The following is a 23,350-nucleotide window of genomic DNA, read 5'->3' as shown; positions in this document are numbered from 1 at the left end:
AAAAGGGGGCACAGAGTAAAATAGCTATGCCAAGAAAAGAAATACATTATAGCAACCTAAAAGATGACTATATACCTGGAAATCTCCATCTGATCAATAGGAAAAGATAGTCAGAAATCAAATTGACTACATTATTATTAATAGAAGGTTTAGAAACAGTATTACATCTGCAAAAATTCACACTAAAACTGAGATGAATAAAAGCTTCGACAACTCAGAAGAAACCTCATAATCGACTAAGAAATGCCGTAATAGCAGATGAGTTCGGAAATAAGATAAATCAAGAGATTAAAAAACAGCTAAAAAGATCTGGACAAAAAAATATTGACCAAAATCTAGATATAATAAATTCCGCCATGGTAAACATAGCAAACGAAGTTTTGAAATCAGAAAAAGAACCAAAAGAAAAAGGATTGGATGGCCGATAAAATACTAGACCTTATTCAACAAAGAAGCAAGTGAAAAAAGAAAGACGAGACTCGATATAGAGAAATATATCGACAAATAAGATATGAAGTTAAGCGAGCAAAAGAGGCCTAGATGGTACAAAGATGTCGTGAAATGGAAAAACTGTAATGAAAACATGACAAGTTTAACATACACAAAAAACTACCTACACGCAGAGAAAAAAAAACTCCTCACTTCATGGGAAACTCTAAAGGTAAAATAATTTTCGACTTATTTGTTTCCAAACGAAAAAACAGAAAAATGGACTAATTACATAAAGGAGCTCTTCCTGGAGACGAGGTACTGATCACCGCAAAGTATACGAATACTGGTCATAGTATTTTAAAAGCAAAAGTAGAGAAAGCCATCAAACAAACTAAAAATGGGAAATCTTCAGGCCCCGACCAAATACCATCAGACTGGCTCCAATTTCTAGATGACGACAATGTCTCAGAATTAACAAACATTTATACTACATATACGAAACTGGAATAATACCACAAAAAACGTAATACATCATCATACAGAATTAAAAAAAAAAACATACAAAATGCAAGTGTCCGGATTTTTTTGACCATTAGTGTATTTAAGACTATTATAAAATACTTACCCAGACGTCTAATTTTAAGGAGGGTGTCCATGTAATGGCGTATTTACCTCTAAGTTTGTGTAATCCATTAAAATCATAAACTGTGTTCTAAAACGTTAAATAAATCGGCGTTAGAAAAGTTGGTAATTTAAAATTTACTGACTACCTAGTTTTAAATGCAAATAAGTTCTGAGACTATTTCTAGTGATATTTCTGCGTTATCTACATTCAATGGCTACAAACCCTATTTCTTACCGAAAATACGTCATATTTGACGTTTTCTTCGAAAATAATCTAATAAAATTTTTGTTTATTAAATTAGGTATTGCTGCAGTTTTGCAATTTTATAAAAATATTGTTGAAATCTCAACAGACTTTTTGTTAGTTTTGTTTCTCCTCGTATAGTTAGCCAAGATTTCGCTTATAAAAATCTAGACACTATTAAACAATAAACGGTTTTTGATACAATGTTGCAAATCAAAGATGGTTGATTAATACATTGTTGTAAACAATGAACCATAGAAAAATGAGTGTCTTTCGTTGAAAGTGAGGATCTCTTGGGTAATTATATACCTACGCGTCGCGTCAACTTGTCAAACGCAATTCTTTAACCAAACACCATCTCCAGACCAAACTAGTTCCATCTGCCAAACAAGATAGTAGTGTCTTAGTGAATAAAATCGATGGTTAAATATAATTCGAATGACTTTATGACCAACTTCGTTCGTCGATGTGAAATAATTTCTGAAGTCGTGGAGTAAATGTTTTATTGGTAGCTAATAAGTACATTCGACGGAACTTCAAACAATGACTTCTGTATGATGTACATATTGTAATTAGACTACGTACTAAAAAGCGTTCAACGCGCAAATTCATCATTAATTGAACGTAGACATTATATTCCCTTTCTGGTAGCCTAATATGTTATAATTATAGAGGTCATCATATGTACAGAAAGCAACAGTTCTAATTCATCATTTGCCAAACATACTGTAAATACCTTTGATTTCTTAATAATTTCTTAACATTTTCATTTGTTTGTTCTACCTGTCCAAAAAACTTACACCTAAAGCATTTTCGTTTGAGTTTTATGAAAATTTTTTCTGTCAGACAACACAACTCCTTTAATTCTACCTGTCCAAAAAACCTACACCTTTTTTTGCATTTTCGTTTGAGTTTTATGAAAATTTTTCTGTCAGATAACACAACTCCTTTAAACATAATTAAAACTTAAGTTACCCTTAATAACTGCCATGCTTCTGTGATATTTGCGTTGGATTTTCCATATCTTCTTAGTGCATAATTTTCGAACCAGTTTGATAAATTTGCTGATTCTTTTCTCCATGCTTGTTCAGTCATTAAGTCATATACAACATAATTTTGGTTAATACCTTCCGGGGTTAGCCCAGTTCCTATCATCGTGCTGTTAATGCTGTTTCTTGCTTGGATAACTCTCTAAAAATATATGTTAAAAGTCTAAAAATATATGTTTTTATCAATCAAAAAAAAAATACTAAGGTAATAAAGAAAAATAGATGTGAGGTTAAAAATTTACAATAAACATGTGCATAATACAGAAAATCCTGGATAAAAAAATAATTTTATAAACGATTTATTGAAGCAAAAAAGTATTATTTTCACTCGGAAATTGTGACAACCCTTGTGGTCTGAACAACGACTTTTCATTATTTCTGATGAAATTAATTTTAGGTTAAACCTACAGTCTAGTTTAAAAACATTTTATTCATATTTACCTCGTTTATAATGCTAGCTGATCCAAACATGCCCAAAGTTCCTCCAAAATCGTGCAACATGCACCAAATATAAGGTTGACCGAAATATTGATCTAACGCGTCATACTGAGGAAATTCCTCTGATTGAAGATCTAATATAATCATTTTGCCCTAAAAATGAAAAAAAAAAAATTTTACGATATAGATCAGGGAAGTACCTATTTTCCCAAGACACTCTTTAATAGAGGTATCAAACAACTGCTTTTGATAAAATTGGTGATTACAATATGTAATAAACAAAATAGGCAACATATTAAACGTCATTTGTTACTTATAAACAATTTATAAACAGTGTAAGATCGCTATTGGATATTAAATACTTAAGGTGAAGATCGGTAAATTATATGGAAAATTTGTTACTTAATTATTGTAAAAATAGCCACAATAGTCGCTTTTTTGTAAATTATGAACAATTTTTCTAAAAAATCACAAAAAACTTTAAATTCGCATGAGAGTTGGGACAATGTCACACGTATTTAACTACAAAAATTTCAAGAAGTTTCACTTCCAAAATTTGACAGTGTTTATTCCAAAGTTAACAGTGTTTATTTCAGAAACCTTTTATCTACAACGTTATTGTGCGTAAACTATTGATCTACATGAATTCTGAAAGCACCAAATTGAAGAAAAAGGATTTCATTCTTTATAAGGTAAGGAAATATTTTAAAACATAATATGATGTTGCTAACACAAGGATTAATATTTTAGTTTTTTGTCCTTATTAATTTTTCTTGTCTACCTTTTCGTGGGATATATCGAAATCACATGGGTGGAACTTCTTGAGCCTCGTTAAAGACTTTTCACAGCACATGGTCAACAATGCAATAACAACTGCAGCTGCTATTCAGAAATCAATGGCCATCTGAAGATACAAACATAAAAGTATCTAGATTCAGCTACATCAGCAACTAATCACTACATTACATTCTGCAATTATGTAATACTTGAAGACAACATCAGAAGCCGTAACTATTATTTAAAAATATTTTTATTTTATATGAAGCCATAGGCAAGATTTGCTTTGTTTGATTTTTATTTAATAAGAAAATTTCATTTTTATATTTATTTATATACAATAAATATGATTAGGTAATATCTTGGTTTATTTTTCCCAGTCAAATCCATTTTTCAGATTTCTAAAGAGATTCCAAGACAAGACGTTCTCACACCTGAAAGACTCAGTTAAAAGAGATCTATCAAGGCCAAAGAAAGTTATGTTATGAGTTATATTGTTAACCATTAGCACCCACCGTTTCTAGTGGGTCGTGCAATGGTTACAAACTACTGTGATTTTAAGTTTATAAACATTTAATTCTCTAATAGTAATATCTCAGATGCATTAACATGTAGAAAGAATTAAAAAAATTACTACGTATTCCGACTCTTTGTCGCCAATAGCAAAATTCGGGCTTTACTATTGGATAAATTATAGTACTATCCGAAATTAAGCATTGGCTGTTGTGCAGTCTCCAATGATAGAGCGCCTAGGAGCGATGATCTACTTAGGATCAGTATAAATATAGGTGCACAACGGCCAATAATTCTCTATCTCAATTCATTGTTGATAAAATTAAACAAAAGACTTCTCCGTCAGTTTCAACGCACCCGCAACCCCTTAGTCAAAACTGAATACAACCGCCTGTCTGCGGATATCAAACTATAGGTTAATAATCTGCAAGCCAGACAGTGTATTGCAGCTACCTCTAGTCTTGATTATCGCGATAGTCAGTGCCACTCTCAGACTCTGCTACATACTTTTCATCTCCATGGAAAGTAACCAATACAATTATGCTCTTAAAAAAGGGCAAAACCCGTGCCGATCTACACTCTTATAGGCCGATTTCACTTCGTTCTAGCTAAAATCTTCGAGAGGATTCTCAAGGAGAGACTCGTAGACTTTACCACCGAACACAATATCATTCCATCATTTCAATTCAGCTTTAGAGAAGGTCACTCCACCAAAACGGCATTGACAGAGATAGTCACACACCTTACACAAAGTCTAAACAACGGCAAAGTATCCTTAGGCATCTTCCTCGATGTTTAAAAAGCATTCGACCAAGTCTGGCATGCTGGACTGGTCAAGAAAAACTGTTGAACATCGGCCTGTCCGTCTCATTCGTTAGACTTATTCATTCATATGTCTCTCAACGGTGAAAGTGCGGGATCACTTCTCCGACGCTTTTACTCCTACAGCAGGAGTATCACAAGGTTGAGTGTTGGCTCCCATATTGTACACAATTTACAACAGTGACTTCCCAACCCACAATATACCAATACAATCACTTTGCTCTACGCAGATGATACAACTCTTGTAACAACATAACGATACGTAGACTCAGTACTTAGGTTTGCTCAAAATCACCTTAATCTGGTCGACAGGTGGTGCAGGCGATGGAGAGTAACATCTAATCCAAATAAAACACAAATGATTCTCTTTAGACACCCCAGTCGCAACAGATTCATCACACCCATCATATCCGAAAGACACAACCTTAGACTTTGGGGGGACCGACTACAGCTCCGCGAAGAGATTGGGTACCTCGGTGTGGTGTTTACACAAACACTAAACTAGAGGACTGATCTGAACATAGTCTGTAACAAGGCTAGGAGCAGACTCGGTCTACTCAATGATCTTGGTGGTAAATTCGGAAAGAACACACCCACGTACACTCATACATACATACAAAACATTTATTAGGCCGATCATCGAGTATAGATCCAACATCTATAAAGCGATGCGCGGCCATCTCACACGAAAACTGCTGGCACTGGAAAGGGGAATCCTGCGTAGAGTGAACAACAAATGACGCGAGTACCCCTCCGCCCTCATATATCACCTGTCGAATATTCAGCCCATCGATGAGAGGCTCTCCTCTCTGAGCAGAAGTTACACAATCAAAACCATCCGAGGCCAAAACTTCAGAGCCCAAAACATACTGAAAACTACCTTCTTATCCATCGGCAATGTATTCAGAAGAAAACCTAAACCCAAAATCCCTTTGCTGCCTACAACATTGCTGGCTCTTGCCAGCAACGAGCTCCCTGATGAATGCATTGACATCCTGGAGGCAACTCCCCTTTACTATAGTCGCATTAACCAGTAAATGCTCACTTCTAGCTTGCCTAGACAGGGAGGGATCGATTTTATGTGGTTTCCCGAACCCATTACACAATGATACCTGTCTATAGTAGAGGATACAGCCACAGCTGCCCTCACGCGAATCGCGATTCAATACATTTATTATTTACCAAATTGTATACTTATAACTTCACATATTTATAAATATTTTTTAGCACAATAAAATTCTGAAAAGGACCGTTAACGAACACCCCTTTCGCCTCTGATTGTCCAAGACGCTTCTCCGCCGACAATCCACGAAGCCAACCACCAGTAGAGCATACAAAGCCAACGACAGAAAAACACCAACCGAACAAAAACACACCACGTTTTGAAGAGGTGAAAACCTATAGCAGGACACCAAAACTATAAACAAAGCATCCATCCCACAGAAAATGAACAACGAGACAACGAGTTGCCAATAATTCGTTCTGGTCGAAACAGGGCTTCGCAGAACCAGGCATAGTATTAACAATGGGAACTTTCTGGTTGAAGTAATTCTCAGAAACTCTGACTCTTTTATTTTACCTATCTTTTCCTTATTTCTCTTGCAGGATTCTAAATCCCTAAACGAACTTAGAAGAATTTTATAATATTTTATTTTATTATATTTTCAGGTATAAGCGACTTCGAATAATTTAGTAAATAATTTCAATATTTCTCTTTCAGGATTCTAAGTCCCTAAACGGCCTAGTTTTCCTATAAAATAAAAAATTTCCTAATATTTTATTATATATTTATTTTAGGGACTTATTTTAGGGAAATATTCGCATAATAAAAATAACTTTTAAATATTTTTCCACTTTTCGAATCTCATCGGCATTTAAAACTTTAAAGTATTTAAAAAAAGCTTTATTTTTGTTTTTTTTTAGTTTCTAGCAACAAAACTAAGCTAGATACGCTCAAAATAAAGTTGGTCCCTTTTTTTGGTAAAAAATCGCGAAAATCACCCCCTAATTAGCACTCTAAATTAAATTAATTGTTACAGCTTTGCAATCTACTTTATTTATATATTGTTTATGTAACCTGTAAGTTTGACCGAATGAACGTACACATTTTTAAAAAAATTTGGTTTTAAACTAAAATTTTTTTTGGAAATTTTGAAAATAATGCTTTTGTCAGAAAATCTCAAAAAGTAAAAAAATATAGGTTTTGCTTTTCTGAACATTTTGGTTTTTTTTCTGTAAGATAAAAATTAGTTAAAATATGACTGTTCAAAGTTTGCATAGATACACTTGTGATTAGTGATTCGTTCAAGCCCTTTCAACCACAACCCTCCCAAAAATAAGGGTTTAAAAAAACTAATTTAAATGATTTTATTGCGCTTAAAAAAATCTACAAAACGGTTCTCTAAGCAATTCATAGCTTAAAAGCTAACCGAGTTATGAGTAAAAAATCACATATTTTAAGAGATATCAGGACGTGTATACTGGAGTATTGCAAGATACATATATGTTATTAAGGCACAGACATACTTGCACCCATCCTTACAAATTAATTGTGTTGTTTTTTAAGTTGAAATAAAATAAATTCATTAAATTTTGATTAAAAAATTATTGTATTTAGGTATAGTTTCAATAAAAAAAAATATACAACTATTCGCATATCTCGCAAGGAGTAGTTTTTAAAAGGATAGAAATCACTGTATAATTATATATTTCTAAATTTGTCAAATTTACAATTATTTTTAATTTTTTTCTAATAGGATTAGTTTTTACCCCTAAAAAATAAAAAGAAACCAACGGCACAAGTCCAAAAGAGAAGTGGAGGGTAAGTAGAACCTAAAATCCAAATTTTCATACAATTCGGTGGTGACACGGAAATTATCGTCGTATTTCACGTTTATTTACTGGCCTATACATAATATATCTCACCGTAGCGGTGACGGACGCAAAAATCTGTCGCGAGTTCAATGCTTTTTCTCCATTCCAAAAGAAGTGCTATACCTATAGTATATACGCGTTGTGTGCGTCATCTACAAAACGGTTTTCTAAGGTCTTATACGCGTTGTGTGCGTCATATACTATTGGAATAAAAACTTCTTTACCGACGTTGTGCACTTAAATTAATTAATTTATTCTTCATTTTAATTTCATTGTCATCATACTTGTAATTCAACGCAATTTAAGAAGTTTTTACTTCTGCTGGCATTTTCTCGAGTGCAATGCCTCCTTTATTTATTTTAATTCGTCATTGAAGACCTACTAAATTCATAAAAATTTCCAATTTCCTATTTAAAATAAATTTAGACCAAAATATCCAACTGCCAATGTAATTCGTCCAAACCAAACCAGTTATAAATCGATAAAACTTGTATCCAAAACACCCAAAACTCGCTATTAGTCGAATAAATTTTGGACAAGTTTTTTACTCGCCTTATCAGTAAAACTAGTTTTAGGATTGGTGAATCCTAATTTATTTTGGGTGTGTGCTATTAATCACTAACGAGTAAAACTGCTGAATGTACTGTTTTTTAAATGTGTGTGAGTACAGCTGAAATACATAATTATTTGATAAAACTTTAAATCAATAAAATAATGCTTTCACGACGTGTAACTTATTTATACTTATGGAAATTATGAACAATGACAAAGAAATTTATGTAAAGGGGTTAAATTCATGTGAATTAAGAGATGCATATTACTTTATTATTATAAATAAAAATATTAGGTATAGCAGTTTATAATTAAATAGTTAAAATTTTCGTTAAAATGTGGTGAATTAATTTGTTTATAAGCGTTTTAAATAAAATTTAGCCCTAACCATGGGCAGTTTGGTTAATGAAAGTTAAAAAACATTTCAAAACAAACATTTTAAGCTTTGGTAAACGTTTCTATGTTAATTGTTTGCTAAGATATTGACAATTGATTTACGCGCGAGGTATACGCGCATGCGCGGCGAGCCGTCCGAGTGCCTTTTTAAAAATTCCATATCTTGGTCAAAAATTAACATAGAAACATTTATCAAAGTTTAAAATGTTCGTTTTGAGTTGTTCTATAACTTCCATTAATCATACTTTCAAAGTTCGTAGCTTAATTTCGTTTGAATCTCTTATAAACAAATTAATTCGCAACTTTTTAGTGAAATTTTTTATTATTAAAGATAAAGTAATTTTTTAGAGCTTTTTAAGCTGAAACAAATAACTTTAAAATGTGTGGCTTTTGAAAGTTAATCGTAAGAGTTTTTCGTAAGAATCATTTTTGTAGGATTAAATAAAACAATAAAAATAAATAAAGAAAATAAAAAATAATGAAAATATTTATATAACTTTTTTTATATAGAATACTTCTCTGCATTGACAAATATTGTTTTTCGATAATACATATACCAATATGATAAGTAGATACATGAAACGGAAATTACTTCTTTGGTAGACATGATTGATAAAAAATGATAAATATTGAATACTTAAAAATTAACAAATAGATAAGAAACTGATTCATTTGTATGAGGTGACATAAGTGTGATACAATTTTCAACAAGGAATGCCATCGATAAAAACTAATTTTTAATCTATTGCTCCAATAAAACGCATGATTAAAGTAATTGCAGCCAACCAAGCATATTCTCCATACTCACACTGTTCCACCACTAATACAAGTCTCATTGTATCTCTGACTTATTTTCCCTCTGCATTGATATTAAGTGATGACAGGGAGATGCGCTGGCGTGTCTCCTTTTCAACATAGCTTTGGAAAAGGCGGTCAGGGATGCCCAAATAGACAGCAGAGGAAACAGTTTTAATAAATCATCCCAAATTTTGGCATATGCAGATGATGTTAATCTAGTTGCTCGCACAACACGCAAGCTAGAAGAAATGTATACCACCTTGTCAAATGCCTCAAAAAATATGGGCCTGCAAGTAAATGAAGCTAAAACTAAGATAATGGCATGAACACCCAACAATAGAGCCATAAACATCGGCCACCAATTTACGGTTGATAATTCTACCTTTGAAGTGGTGGACAAATTCACATACTTAGGCTCCCTGATCACCAAGGAGAACGTCATGACGGAAGAAATCAAGCGAAGAATAATCCTAGCAAACAAATGCTATTTTGGACTGAGTAGACATATGAGAAGCAGAAACTTAAGCCAAAAAACAAAAATACCCATATACAAAACCCTTATACAACCAGTGTTGACATATGGGTCGGAGACATGGACTATTTCCAAGGCAGATGAAAATCTCCTGCTTATATTTGAACGAAGGATCCTGAGAAGAATATTTGGTGGCATCTGTGAAAATGGTGTTTGGAGAAAGAGGTACAACTACGAGATATATCACAGATATAAAAATATATTTGGTGGTAAAGACGTAGTATCCTTTATAAAAATAGGAAGACTAAGATGGGCAGGACATCTAGCAAGATCACAGCAGAACAACCCTCCTAGAAGAATCCTTATGTCACAACCTGTGGGAAGTAGAAGTAGGGGTAGACCAAAACTCAGATGGAGGGATGGTGTAGATGAGGATGGTAGACAAATAGGCTTAGCAAACTGGAAACAGTTGGCAATGGATAGAACTGACTGGCGTAATAGACTTGGGAAGGTCGAGGCTCTTTTATAGGGCTGTAGCACCAATGATGATGATGATTGATATTAAGTGCGCAAATGAAATCATGACTCTCCAATAAATGAAAATAACTTTTAGTATTTATTTTCAAGTAAAAGGTAGAAGCATATTTTTTGGCTATAATTGTATTTCTAATATCTACTTTTTCCTTTCAGTACATTTTATATCTAATATCTAAATTAGAGATTTCGACAAATACTTTGAAACTAGCAGTAACTAACAGTAAAGCTAACAGCTTATAGTCCAGGCTGTGAGTGAAAAAGAGTGCAATAATTAATACAGTTTTGAGACTCACTCTGTGCTATTAAGGGTAATGTCAGGAAAAACTTACATTAAAATAGAAGGAAACTCACGTAATAATGATCAGAAAACCAGGCAAAAATGGCAAATTTCTACAAAACTATCGACCAATAAGCTTATTACCAGATATAAGCAAAATCGTAGTACGGGTGCTAACCAGACTGAAAGAAGGTTCAATGAAAAGAAATATACAGCAGCACCCTTTTTAGATGTCAGTAAAGCTTTCGATAGAGTATGGCACGAGGGCCTGCTAGAGGATAGGGCCAACTCTGTCTGCCTATGGAAGTGGTGTGCCACAGGGAGCGATGCTGTCGCCATACCTACACACCATATAGACGGCAGACATACCATCTAAACCCAGATCGATGGTAAGCCTGCACGCAGACTATAAAACGATAGCTGCTAGCAGTATTAACACAGATCTAGCGACCAGACACCTACAAAGAGCACTCATAGAGGTATGGTGTGTGCAAAATAACCGCCAAACCTAACAAAACACAGGCCATCATGTACCAAAAAAAAGGCAGGCCACATGGTCAAACTAAGCCAAATATCTAGGCATAACGTTTAATAAAAAGCTGATCTTCACAGAGCACGTGAAACACACGGTCAACAAAAGTAAAACATTTAGGAGCCAACTCTCATCACTCTCATCGCTAGGTCGAGAGAGTAAATTGAGATTCAAAACAAAGATTAGAATGGCAAATTGCATACTTGCCAACACTAGCATACGCCTCCGTATCATGGGAACATGCGTGTAAAACCAACAGAAAAATGATACAGACCGTCCAGAACTTCATGAATAGAGAAGCTCTGAATATTCCTAAGTACGTCCCATTAAAGTACGTATTTAGGGACTCACAACAAAAGAGAATTCTGAGAACAAAGGACGAAAGAGCACACTAGATATTTAACAATCTCAGGCAGCAGCTAGCAAGATATGGAGATAATCCAGAAAATCAATAAATAATGAGATTACCCACGCGAATTCTGATGCACATACATAAAGACGTCCCTTGGGCAATCGTTCCTTAAGCAAAAAAGTCCCTCAAGCAGGTCAAAGGACCTGCAGTCGCGAACCTGAGCATCGAGGTCACGTGCAACATGTATGAGCTTGATGGCCAGGCGGTCAACCGGCGAGGAGATCAAAATTTATTTTGCCGATTCGGCGGCTGAGTCACCTAGCACACACAAATTCGGACATCTTTCCAAAACACACTTTTGGGACACAAGTACAAAGTTAAGTCAAGTAATAAATTCAATCAGTCAAAGGGAGAAAAGTTTATCTAGCTACCCCTAAAAATAGATGGCCTAACCACTGAAAGTAAAACAGAGGATGTCCCATTACCCAGGGCATCCAAAGTAATGCTCAGTAGAAAAGCCTTCCCATTCGTTATATCCTGCGATAGGGAGAGATGGTTGGTTATAGTTTGGGGGTCGTCAAATAGGTACCGAACTATGCATACACTTCGTAATGGTTACACTCCATTACGAAGTGTAATCGGTTTGGTCTTCGGACATGTGGGTCCCAATGATCCATTGGAACAAATCTGTGACTCGGAGCTGGGGTTCACGGACGTGTCCAAACCACATGGGTGAAACTTCCTGAGCTTCGTAGTCTTTCCAAAACACATGGTCGAGATGGGTAAGCTTTAATCGATACTATGGCGTTACGGAATCTTTGGTTTATAATGATGTAGTCAATCTAGTTTCTTTCTATGCTCGCACCGTCATCTCTAGGGGCTTTACAGGTGTATATTCTTCGGACTGGTAGTTTGGACCATGTATTCGTAATAATGAGGTCGTTGTCCTTGCAAAATTGAACTTCTCTCCACTCTCATTACCTGTCCCTAGTCCATATCAGCCTACCACTTGTCCATCTCTTTCTTTCCCTACCTTCGCATTGAAGTCGCCTAAACTAACTTCCTCTTTTGTGGATTCTTGCAGTGTTTTGTCTAATTCAAGGAGTGACTATACAAGTGTAAATATTTTTATCTGCCACTATAATTATTTATCTACGACTATATTATTTTGAAAAACTATCTGCTTCTATCATATTCTCAGCAGATCCTGTTAAACTGGACAGATCTTGGCAATACTGTGTATATTTATACTTATTACTAAAATATTTCCACAGTCAACAAATACTAGATTTAAGATATTGTTTAGATGCTCGAACAAAAAAAATATTATACTTGTAATATCTAAATAAAAAAACTTTAACCCAATCCAATAACACAATAAAAAATTTAGTAAAATGTTTTTGACATACCGCTGGTACACTGGTAATTAAAGCTTTGGCTCGATCCAAATGATGCCAATATTCATTGTTGTAAAATAGCCACCCTTGCATAAGCCTACAAAAAAATATATTTCACTTACTTTTGGAACTGAAGTCAAGAGCGCTTTTGCTCTTGGTCGAGTCCAAAAGAAGAATGAATGGACGAATAGCCAACCCTGCATCATCCTGCAGCAAATTAAAATGTTTTGTAACTTGTATAAAAATATATTTGATGGTTTAATATAATTAGCATATGCATAACTAAATACAGACAATATATTTTCAACAATCAGTATAAACCAATGTGTTAAAAAAAAAGGAAAAGAATTATGTCTTGTAATAAGTAACATAGGAGTTCAATGAGTTTTTAGTCCATCAAATATTTGTGGCAAAAAGAATAAAACCTTCTGTTTTCTCGTGTCGTTGTAGATCATTCATCGTCATCATTCGCGCTACGGCTGTAGTTGTGCTTCGATCTTATTTCTCCATTCGGCCCTATTGATCGCAGCTTGGAACCAGTTTACTATCCCTATTTCCTGGCATCAATATCCACACCAACCGTCCATTTTAATCTTTTTTTAATCGAAAATACTAGAAAATGTGTCACCCTTTAAACAAAAATTACGCGCGCAGCCATGCCATTCTATCGGCGCAGTGGTAGGTGTGTGGTAGTTTGGCGATAGACTGAGAAATCAGGACCGTACGCGCTTCGTTTCAAAAATATTTACTCATTAATTTAACTGAGTTAAATAAGAGAATAAACAAAAAAAAACAAATTGATTCTATAAAAAATGCCTGCATACATAAAATATATCTAATATATTGAAAATACTTATATACATATATACAAAAAAAAAGCAAGTACCCTATACGACACGATAAATATATATACATAAAATACACAAGAAGATCATAACTGAAATGTACTGTGCGTACCTACAGTACTAAAAAACAAATGAACATTAAATCCTAGATATTTCTCGTTAAGTAATACTAATCGCAATCCATATTTAAATCGTCCTCATCCTCTGCCTCTGAATGATCTCCTATAATAATTATCACCGGTTCAATATCTTCCTGCAAATTGTTCACCGCAAACCTTGTTTCTACTACTTTCTTGACGTTGTTTCTTTTATCAAACGTTCTACCGTTTTTTCTTTAAATTCGACGTTGTTTGATGCCAGATACCTTTTCACTTGACTCCACATCATCTCAATCGGGTGCAGATCGCAATGGTAAGGCGACAGTCTCAAAATCTTAACGCCATATTTTTCTACAATTGTTGCAATTTTGTACTTGTCATACTCGTCTCTAAATGCGGCCGCAGTATCCAGTAATTCACTTTTTGGGTAATCTTTCTCGAAGAATATGTTCTTTTCGATTAGCCAATCCTTGATTTTCGTTTTGTTCCACAATTTTTTCGGGAGTGGTATGACGCGTTATCCAAAACGACAACGTTTTCTTTGTCTTTCGGCAAGTTTGGAATTAACGTCTTCTCAAAACATTCTTCATATAGATCTCCGTCCATTTCGTCGTGGTAATCAGCGGTTCCCTACTTGGCCAAAAAAGTTAATTCGGCCAATGCCATAAAACTAGTTTTGCTTCCAGCATGAAGAAGAACAAATCAATCAATCAAATCAATCTTAATTCTGTCCATACATTCCTTTTTGACTGAAGCATCGACTTTAGTCCAAAATTCATCGGTTTACAAGGTTTACATTATCCTTGTTCCTCAATGTTTTTATTTGTAGGTACTTGCGTCTGCAGGATACGAAATCTTTTCTTTTCATCATTATCGAATCTCGACCATATTCATATATTCTTTTACCATATTCAAAACCGAGGTCATTTAGTAGTCTACGAAATGTGGTTTTTGAAAAAGCTGGTAGGTCCTCATCCACCTTCACTCTGTTTATTATGCTGCAGACGGTTGGTGGTATGTTTTCCCTCATCGTAAGTATTTTTACGTGAATTAGACTGGAAATTGTTTATCTTCCTTTATTGTATCGGTTTCGGTTCGACTTGCTGGGCCTTTTCGCGGATGTCATAAATTTTGTGAACACCCACACCAAACATTTTCGAAACTTTTTCAACAGTAATAGTCAAGCTGTCACCATTCCTTAAGTTAAGATGATAGTTCAATACATTTAATACCACACGTTTTACTTGCACACTAACAGTCATACCCTGTTTGAAATTCACGACAGATACTGGCAACGGCTCCATGATGTAAGTACTTTTATTGGCTTTCGAAAATTAAATAGAACTGAGCTTTCATAGTTTTTGCCAACAAGTTTTTGGTCTAATGGCCAGTACCCAAATCGACAAAAAGACATGTTTGCTTTGCAAGGACAATCGGGATTAAAACTGATTCGCTTCTCCTAATGACTTTATAATGATCTTTTTTTCCAAAGTGTTTACAATGGAAGCTATTGCAAATATAGATAAGCTATCGACAATGAGTTTTCGATATATTTTACTTTTTTTTTATAGTATTTTTTTTTAAGTTATTGTTTAGTTCGACAATGTAACTTTCTTATTTATACATCGATGATCGAATCATGCTTTAGTTGAGACAATAGTGATTGTCTTTTATATTTTCTACTTCTTCAAGTGCCATATCAGCGGCAGAGGTCGGCAATCATCATAACTATTCGGACTTTTGAGACGGCTGCTCTGAAAAGTTCATTTGATGTACATCCGTACCACTCTGAGGTTGCGCAGCCATGACATTCTACGCCTTCCTATGCTTCTCTTTCCTTGGATCTTTCCCTGCAAGGTATATTTATCTCCACCTGTACCTCTCAGAACCTCTCTGTTTGTGACGTGTTCTGTCCACGATATTTTCAGAATTCTTCTATATACCCACAGCTCGAATGATTCCAGTTTTTTCATTGATGTCGCATTCAAGGTCCAAGATTCCATTCCATAAAACAAAGTCGAAAAAATATAGCACCTCGCCAACCTAACTCTTAGTTCCAATTTTAAAACCCTTGTACATAGTACTCTTCTCATTTTGTTGAAATTTGCTCTAGCCTTTTCTATTTTGATTTTGATCTCCTGAATGTAATCTATTGTGGAGTTAATCATTGTTCCCATATATGCATATTTGTCCACTTGTTCGACGTTGGTTCCGTTTATTAGAAGATTCTCGTTATTTCTTTAAGTTTTCGATTATCTTATAACTTTCGTCTTTGTGACGTTCATTGTTAGACCGTACTTTTTTTCATACTTCGCTATTCTGGTCACCACTCTTCGGAGTAGGCATTAAAAAGAATTGGCGACAGTACGCATCCCTTTCTCACTTCACGTCTAATTTCAATTTCTTCTGACAGCTGTTCGTTAACACGTACTTTTGCTCGCTGTTTATAGTATAAATATGATATGCTCCTGAGGTCGTTGTAGTCAATCTTCTTTGATTTCAGGACATTCATTAATTGTTTATGTCGTACTTTATCGAATGCTTTATTATAGTCAATAAAACATGCGTATATATCTTGATTGACGTCCAGGCATCTTTGTATCAGTATATTAAGTGAAAAAAGAGCTTTACGCGTTACTAGGCCTTTGCAAAAACCAAATTGTGTATCATTAACGTCTATGTCCAGTTTGTGATATATTCGGTAATGGATGACTTTTAGTAGTAACTTTAGCACATGAGACATCAAGCTAATGGTGCGGTAGTCGTTGCATTCTCTTGCGTTTTTTTTGGGGGAAATAAATAAAAATACGCCTGTTTTACCCTCTTTGGGTAATACGCCTGAACTACAAATTTGGTTCAAGAGTGTCACTAAAACATCAATGTGCTTCTCATCTAGAATTTTTAGGATTTCTATGGGAAGCATGTCAGGTCCAGGGTTTTTCCCACTCTTCATTCAGTAGGCAATTGTGTGCGCGTATATTCCCGTGCTATGATTCTTAAACCGGCAACGTGGTCGGTTTCGTTTACGTCGTTCTCCCGTAAGAAATACATTGCCTATCTTACCTACACTGCATTCTAACTGCGGCTTTTACTATAGTAATAATTTATAGTTATACAATTTTACTAGTATTTGTGATTTTTTTTATTTATTTTTTTTTATCATTTTCCTTTACATGATAATCCTAAGAAATGTTTCCAAGAAGAAAGTGATATGACGTGGTTTTAAGGTAATTGAATACTAAAATAATACGTTTCTATCTGTGGATATTTCTCAATACTTACCAAATAGCATCAGGATCTGCATCGGTCATAGCAGCATAAATACTTTTGCCGACATTTGCTATGTAGTTTGTATCGGTTGTTGTAGGGTCATTTTCGTTGAAACTATCACAGTTATAGATGTGATCCGTACCAAATTCTTTTGTTTGCTAAAACAAACAAATTTGTATTATACCATCAAACGCGGAAACCTTACTTTAAACGTACTTCTTCTATAAAAAGCTTTCCTATTACTTTAAAAAGTTCTTCAGTAGGATCGAGAAAATATGGACAGCAGTAGGAGTCATTGAAACTGTTCCATGTTTCCATTTTAGTGACATTCACATTGGGGTAAATTCTAAAAATTCTCTAATTTAAATTTGTTACATACACTTTTCTATAATTAATGAATAGGGTAAAATAACTATTGACAAAGATTAAGTCAGATTGTGCCTAAAGTAATATTGAATTTTACTTTTTAAATTACTCCATATTAAGTAATGATATATCTTACATGAAGAGACATGATTTCAGTCGCCTTTAAACTCTGTGTTAATACTGACTATATTTTTTTTGCTGTCAAACATACCTCGTAATTGCTCTTGGTAAATGTCCAGCAAAAGCGGGCAACACTGGAATGATTCCCAAACTTCTTATTCGTTTCAATATTTTCTTCTGCAACAAGATTGACCTTTCGTGCCATGACACAGAAAGTGGCCCACCATATCCTCTCATATTCCCCATACGTAACCTAGATAATAAATAAAATTTAATTTCAATGCTAAAATATATTTATATATTTTTATACTACAAACAATTAAAGTAAACACGAGAAAAACTTTTCTCTTCTATCAGTTGTATAACCGTTATGGGTCGTTGGGTATCATGGTGACCACTATATTAGCTCAGTCATTGAGTGAAAATAGGAGGTTACCAGGAAAGTTTTTCGGCAGTTTTGAAAAAAAATTTTGTCACCTCGCATCTCTGCCGTTAGCGCCGCCATATTATAAAAATGGCGGCTAATAACACTTTTTTTTACAATCTCTCATTTCCAAAGCATTTTACGAGAAAAATGTTTGTTACTATTTCCTACAAATTATGAATTTAAAATATTTTCTCTCACATCAATAGTTTTTGCGTACCAGCGTCACAAAGTATAATTTATCTACACCTCCACGTTTTTTTCGTATATTTTTCTAAATTATTCTATAGATAGATGCGATTGTATCGAAAAAATTTATGTCTCTAAAATGTTGCTCAAATGCCATATACATGAAAGACTTAACGCATTTACGCATGCCTTCGTCACTGTAAAGCGATAATGGAAGCAACAGTCTGGATACAATGGATACAGTGTATGTCATCGACAGACGACACTTCTTATTCGACGGATATCCTGAAGAGGTAGAAAACCGTAGTATATACCCTTAGATTAAATTAATCTAAGTATATACCAAATATGCGACCAAATTTCGACGATCACAAATAACTGCTTTAGTAGACATGCTTTTTGATGAGACAATGATTCCAAGTGTGTTACAAAATAAATTCCTGGGGAATGATGTGAACAAGAATCGACTCATGAGAATGTTGAAGACAAAATTTAAGTTGAAATTGAACCATCAATAGCGCAATAAGTGTTTCATCATCATTCGATACCGTAATAGTGGTCGGCGAAGAGATATATTTTATTTTTTTAACAGCTCTCTGTACGCAAACGTGTAACATGAAACATTTATTTTCTTAAACAGGAAAAGGAAAAATTTCCCAACAAATACATTCCACTGGGCGTATCATAGATAAAACAGCTGCAGATCATATTTTATTTCAGTGGCTCTGATACAATATCTGCACTCTTTTATCAAGAAAAAATGAAATTCATTAATGTACTACGAAAAAATCCGTATTTAAAAATTCAAATGCTGATCCAGGGATCATTGCTAAAGCAAGAGAACGTGTTTTTCTTGAATTATACGGCTACTTGAAGTGACGTTAAAAGTACAATATGTCTATGAAAACGAGTAGAAACGTTTGCAAAAACTAGTGGAAGAGTTTTTTTAGATGAAGACAGTGATGGTGACAGTGTTCGGGATAACAATTTTGATTTGGTAGTGATGACGAAAGTATTTTTTGTCAAATAAAGGAGGTCCGGAAAGCAAAAGACCAAAAATGCAAAGCAATTTACAAAATTTACCTTCAACATTACAATCCCAATATCGGCTGCTAGATGATGAAAGCTCTTCAGAAGACGATGGCATTGCGATTGATCATAACACTCCCTTGACATGGAAGAATGTAGATGGACAAGACTTGAAAAATATTACACTCAGTGTTTAAGACTAGAGTATCAAAGCAGAGATTTTTTAATCTATGATAAAATACCCCTTGACTATTTAACTATTTGTGAACGACGATATTATTAAGTAGATTGTACAAGAAACCAGTCGATATACACATCAGAAGTTAAATATAGGTAGTCACGGTTCAAAAGCTAGAATTCATGTGGGTATACAAATGCCGAAGAAATAAAGATATTTCTGTCCATTCTTGTCTGGATTGGGTTGCAAAGATTGCCAAAGTTGTGTCCGTTTTGAATTACAACTTGCCAATTTACACTTTAGTGACAATCAAAATCGCGATAAAGAACTTCGACTGTATAAACCAGCACCACTGGAGCACCACTGGAGAAGCTAGTATCAAATTTTCAAAGAGTGGTAGTGCCGTTTGAAGGACTTTGCAGTGATGAAACTGTATTTCCGTTTAAGAATGGACTGCCATTGAGACAGTATATTAAAAACAAGAGACATAAGTTCGGGGTGAAGATATACATACAAACTCTGTTTGGATGAAAGTTATACTTATAATCTACAAATTTATTTTGGTAATGATAAAACTGAAAATGTGTCAGTTCGTGATAGTGTTGTGGTTCGTTTAGTTAATAACTTATTAGATATTGGACGTACCATATTCACCGATAATTTTTATACTAACCGTACATTAGCACATAGGCTGCTAAACAAAAATGCAAATTTGGTGGGTCCTTTTAGGCAAAACAGAAAACTTAAGCCGAAAGAAGTGACAAGTGCGAAATTAAAGAAAGGGGAGATATTGGGATGGAGAATAATACAAGTGCAGTAGTAACTAAGTGGAAGGACAAACGCGAAGTGTTTATGCTGAATACAAAGCATATTGCTGAAATGGTAGACATCCATCAAAGGGTAGGAATAGGCGAAAAGCCAGTTTCTGTGGTCGACAACAATAAGAGCAAAGGATTTATAGTTACTATATGATGATTTATAGATTATTCAACAGCATTACGAAAATCAGTGAAATGGTATCGTAAAAATAGCAATTGAGCTCCTTCTAGGAGCTCAATGGCTATTTTGCTTCTATTTTGCTATTTGCTTCTATTGCCAACGCCTATATAATTTACCAAAAAGTAAACAACAGTAACATTTCAAGATCATCACATCTTTCAAGAAAGAGTTGGCCACCATATAGAGGAAATGCAAAGTTCAAAAATTTAACCGCTAATGGTATAACATTTGCACAGGCTAAAACTCCCTTTTCTCATTTCAGGTGATTACTCGCATATGCAGATGACATAGATCTCGTTGGAGACTCCATCCTATCCACAAAAGACATCTTCAACAAGGTAAAAGGAGCAACAAGTGAAGTAGGCTGAAGATTAATGAAGAAAAGTCAAAATATATGTGTATAAATAGAACGACACAAAGAGACAGAATAGGACAAAATGTGACGATCAACACCTTCAATTTTGAAAAAGTACAACGTTTTAAGTATCTGGGGGCCGTAATCACATCTGACAACGATATCACTGAAGAAATAGAAGACAGAATCCAATCTGCAAACCGCTGTCTATTCGCACTGGATAAGCTCATGAAAACAAAAAATCTGACAAGAAGTTCAAAGATAAAAATTTATAAATCCATCGTCAGACCTGTAATAACATACGGATGCGAAACGTGAACCATGACCAAAGCAAACGAAGAAAAGCTCAGACGCTTTGAACGAAAAATACTTAGAAAAATATTCGGACCTCACCATGACATCACCACAAACCAGTATAAGATCAAAACCAATATCGAATAAAAAGCACTCTACAATGACGCCGATATTGTCCAAGAAATTAAATCACAGCGACTAAGATGGACAGGCCACGTGCATAACGAGAGACTTGTAAAACTGGTATGGGAGGAGATTCCCACAGACAAAAGACCACTCGGGCGCCCCAGAATGCGATGGAGAGATAACATCCAAGCAAATCTCCGGAAAATGAACATTCCATTTGACCCTAGGTTGATGGAAGAACGAACAAATTGGAAAAAAGTTGTACAGTCAGCCAAGACCCACCCAGGGTTGTAGCGCTAAGTGATGATGATGATTTCAGGTGCATTTAGTGTAATAAATTCTATTGTATCACATGGTTTTGCGAGATTCATTCATATAGGCCATAGACATTTGTACACAAATATATTTTTTTATTTATTTCTAACTAACTAGAAACTTGTATTGCTAATTTTAAAGGACATTTAGTGATATTTTTCATTAAAAAAAGAATTGTTTACGTTATATATAAATAAAACTTAGTTTCAAGCTACAAAATAATATATTGTACTGTATTGTATTGTATTGTATTGTTTTATTTCTAGACTTTAGTATCCTAAAAATGCAGGATAAATATATAAGAGTTCATCAGGCTACTGAGAAAATGTTTTCCATATAAATGAATAAGTATTTTGAAGCAGGGTTATACCACTCAGACTAAAATAGACTAAGGATATGAACGGAGTAAGTAAGCTCAGTGTATAAAATGCACACTTGCTTCTATTGGCGTTTAACGTGTTAAACAACTTAGCAGTTAAATAAGCAGCTTGTCCAAGCCCGCAGTTTTTCTATTTTTATTTTTTTGAGAACATGTATTACTTTTTCATTTGTTACCTTTGGCCAGCTGTTTTTTTCGATGTTACTGCTTAAAAGTACGTTTTAACGGCCCCCTTTAATATTCTAATGTAAATATGAATTTTAACCACCACCTTTAAAAATTTTATTTGTGTTTAAAATACAATATATAAATGTGGTACTTGCAATTTAGTATATAATGAAGCAAAAATGACATAGACAAATAAAAAGAAAAAACCCATTTTTTGCTTAGACCTATCCAAATATTAAATATTATCAATTTCACAAAAATATCAATAATTTTGAGATTTTTTTTAACATCTAAACATTATTTAAATTGGCACAAGCTTAAAATTTATTAGATAGATAAAAAAATGAGAATGAAGTACCTTAATAAATAGATACATTGATTACAGTAATATATATTTTAATAAAATTCAATTTTAATGAGTAAAGCTTTTATTAACACTTACCAAGACAAAAACGCTGGCCCTGTAAAGTGTTCATCAATATCCTGTTGAGTGAAATTTAATTTCTTGTATACTCGTTCCCAAATAGCCTCTTGTCCATTAAAGGCTAAAACTAGATTGAAAGAATTTAGTGCCATCCAATCTATATGTTTTTCCCATTCCTGCCAATTCCACCACACAAAACTGTAGCTGGTGGTGCATGTGTTTTGGTAATATCTAAACCTAGAAACAACAGTTTAAAAAAATTGAAAATTTGTTTCGTTTTCTTTGTATTTATTACAATTAACTATGTGTATACAGTGTGTAAAAGCGAAATGGAATAAATTCATTATTTAGGTTACTGTCCATATTTATAAAAAATCCCGAAACACGTCAAATTTAAATTATAACTTGACATTCTTTAACGTGAAAATGCAACCCCTACCTTCAACCCCCTTAAAATGACAGGTACAACCCCCAATTTTTAAAATAGGAAGTATAGGCTTGTGATATATAGTTTGAAAGGTCTTTTCATTCTCCATTCAAAAATGTTGTCGCTTTCAAGTTTATTAAGATTAATTAAGATAAAATAAATTAAAATCATGTGGTTACCGAAATTCGCTAAAATATACTCAAAACTTATTTCCCGTTTAGGTATTGATAATGAAAAAGTTAACAAAAACCATAGCAA

The 23,350-nt window shown here is 34.1% G+C and overlaps 1 protein-coding gene across 2 annotated transcripts in view; it reads right to left on the bottom strand.

Annotated features, from left to right (window-relative positions):
* The window catches only part of Naglu (N-acetyl-alpha-glucosaminidase), a 52,965-nt gene that overhangs the window by 13,887 nt on the left and 15,728 nt on the right, over positions 1-23,350 (bottom strand). Inside the window, exons 4-11 of one of the 2 annotated variants that reach the window (XM_072530381.1) lie at positions 22,684-22,902; positions 17,877-18,038; positions 17,516-17,645; positions 17,312-17,457; positions 13,209-13,293; positions 2,791-2,940; positions 2,276-2,491; positions 1,058-1,144 (exon numbers count right to left, since the gene is read on the bottom strand). In XM_072530381.1, coding sequence (XP_072386482.1) covers positions 1,058-1,144; positions 2,276-2,491; positions 2,791-2,940; positions 13,209-13,293; positions 17,312-17,457; positions 17,516-17,645; positions 17,877-18,038; positions 22,684-22,902 — 1,195 coding nt within the window. Of the gene's footprint in view, positions 1-1,057; positions 1,145-2,275; positions 2,492-2,790; positions 2,941-13,098; positions 13,184-13,208; positions 13,294-17,311; positions 17,458-17,515; positions 17,646-17,876; positions 18,039-22,683; positions 22,903-23,350 lie in introns of both variants that reach the window. The other variant, XM_072530380.1, reaches the window with a different exon arrangement.

This window comes from Diabrotica undecimpunctata, chromosome 4 (assembly GCF_040954645.1).
Source record: "Diabrotica undecimpunctata isolate CICGRU chromosome 4, icDiaUnde3, whole genome shotgun sequence".
NCBI classification, from domain to species: Eukaryota; Metazoa; Arthropoda; class Insecta; order Coleoptera; family Chrysomelidae; genus Diabrotica; species Diabrotica undecimpunctata.
Note: the sequence above shows the minus strand (reverse complement) of the source record. Positions and strands in the feature narration are given on the sequence as shown.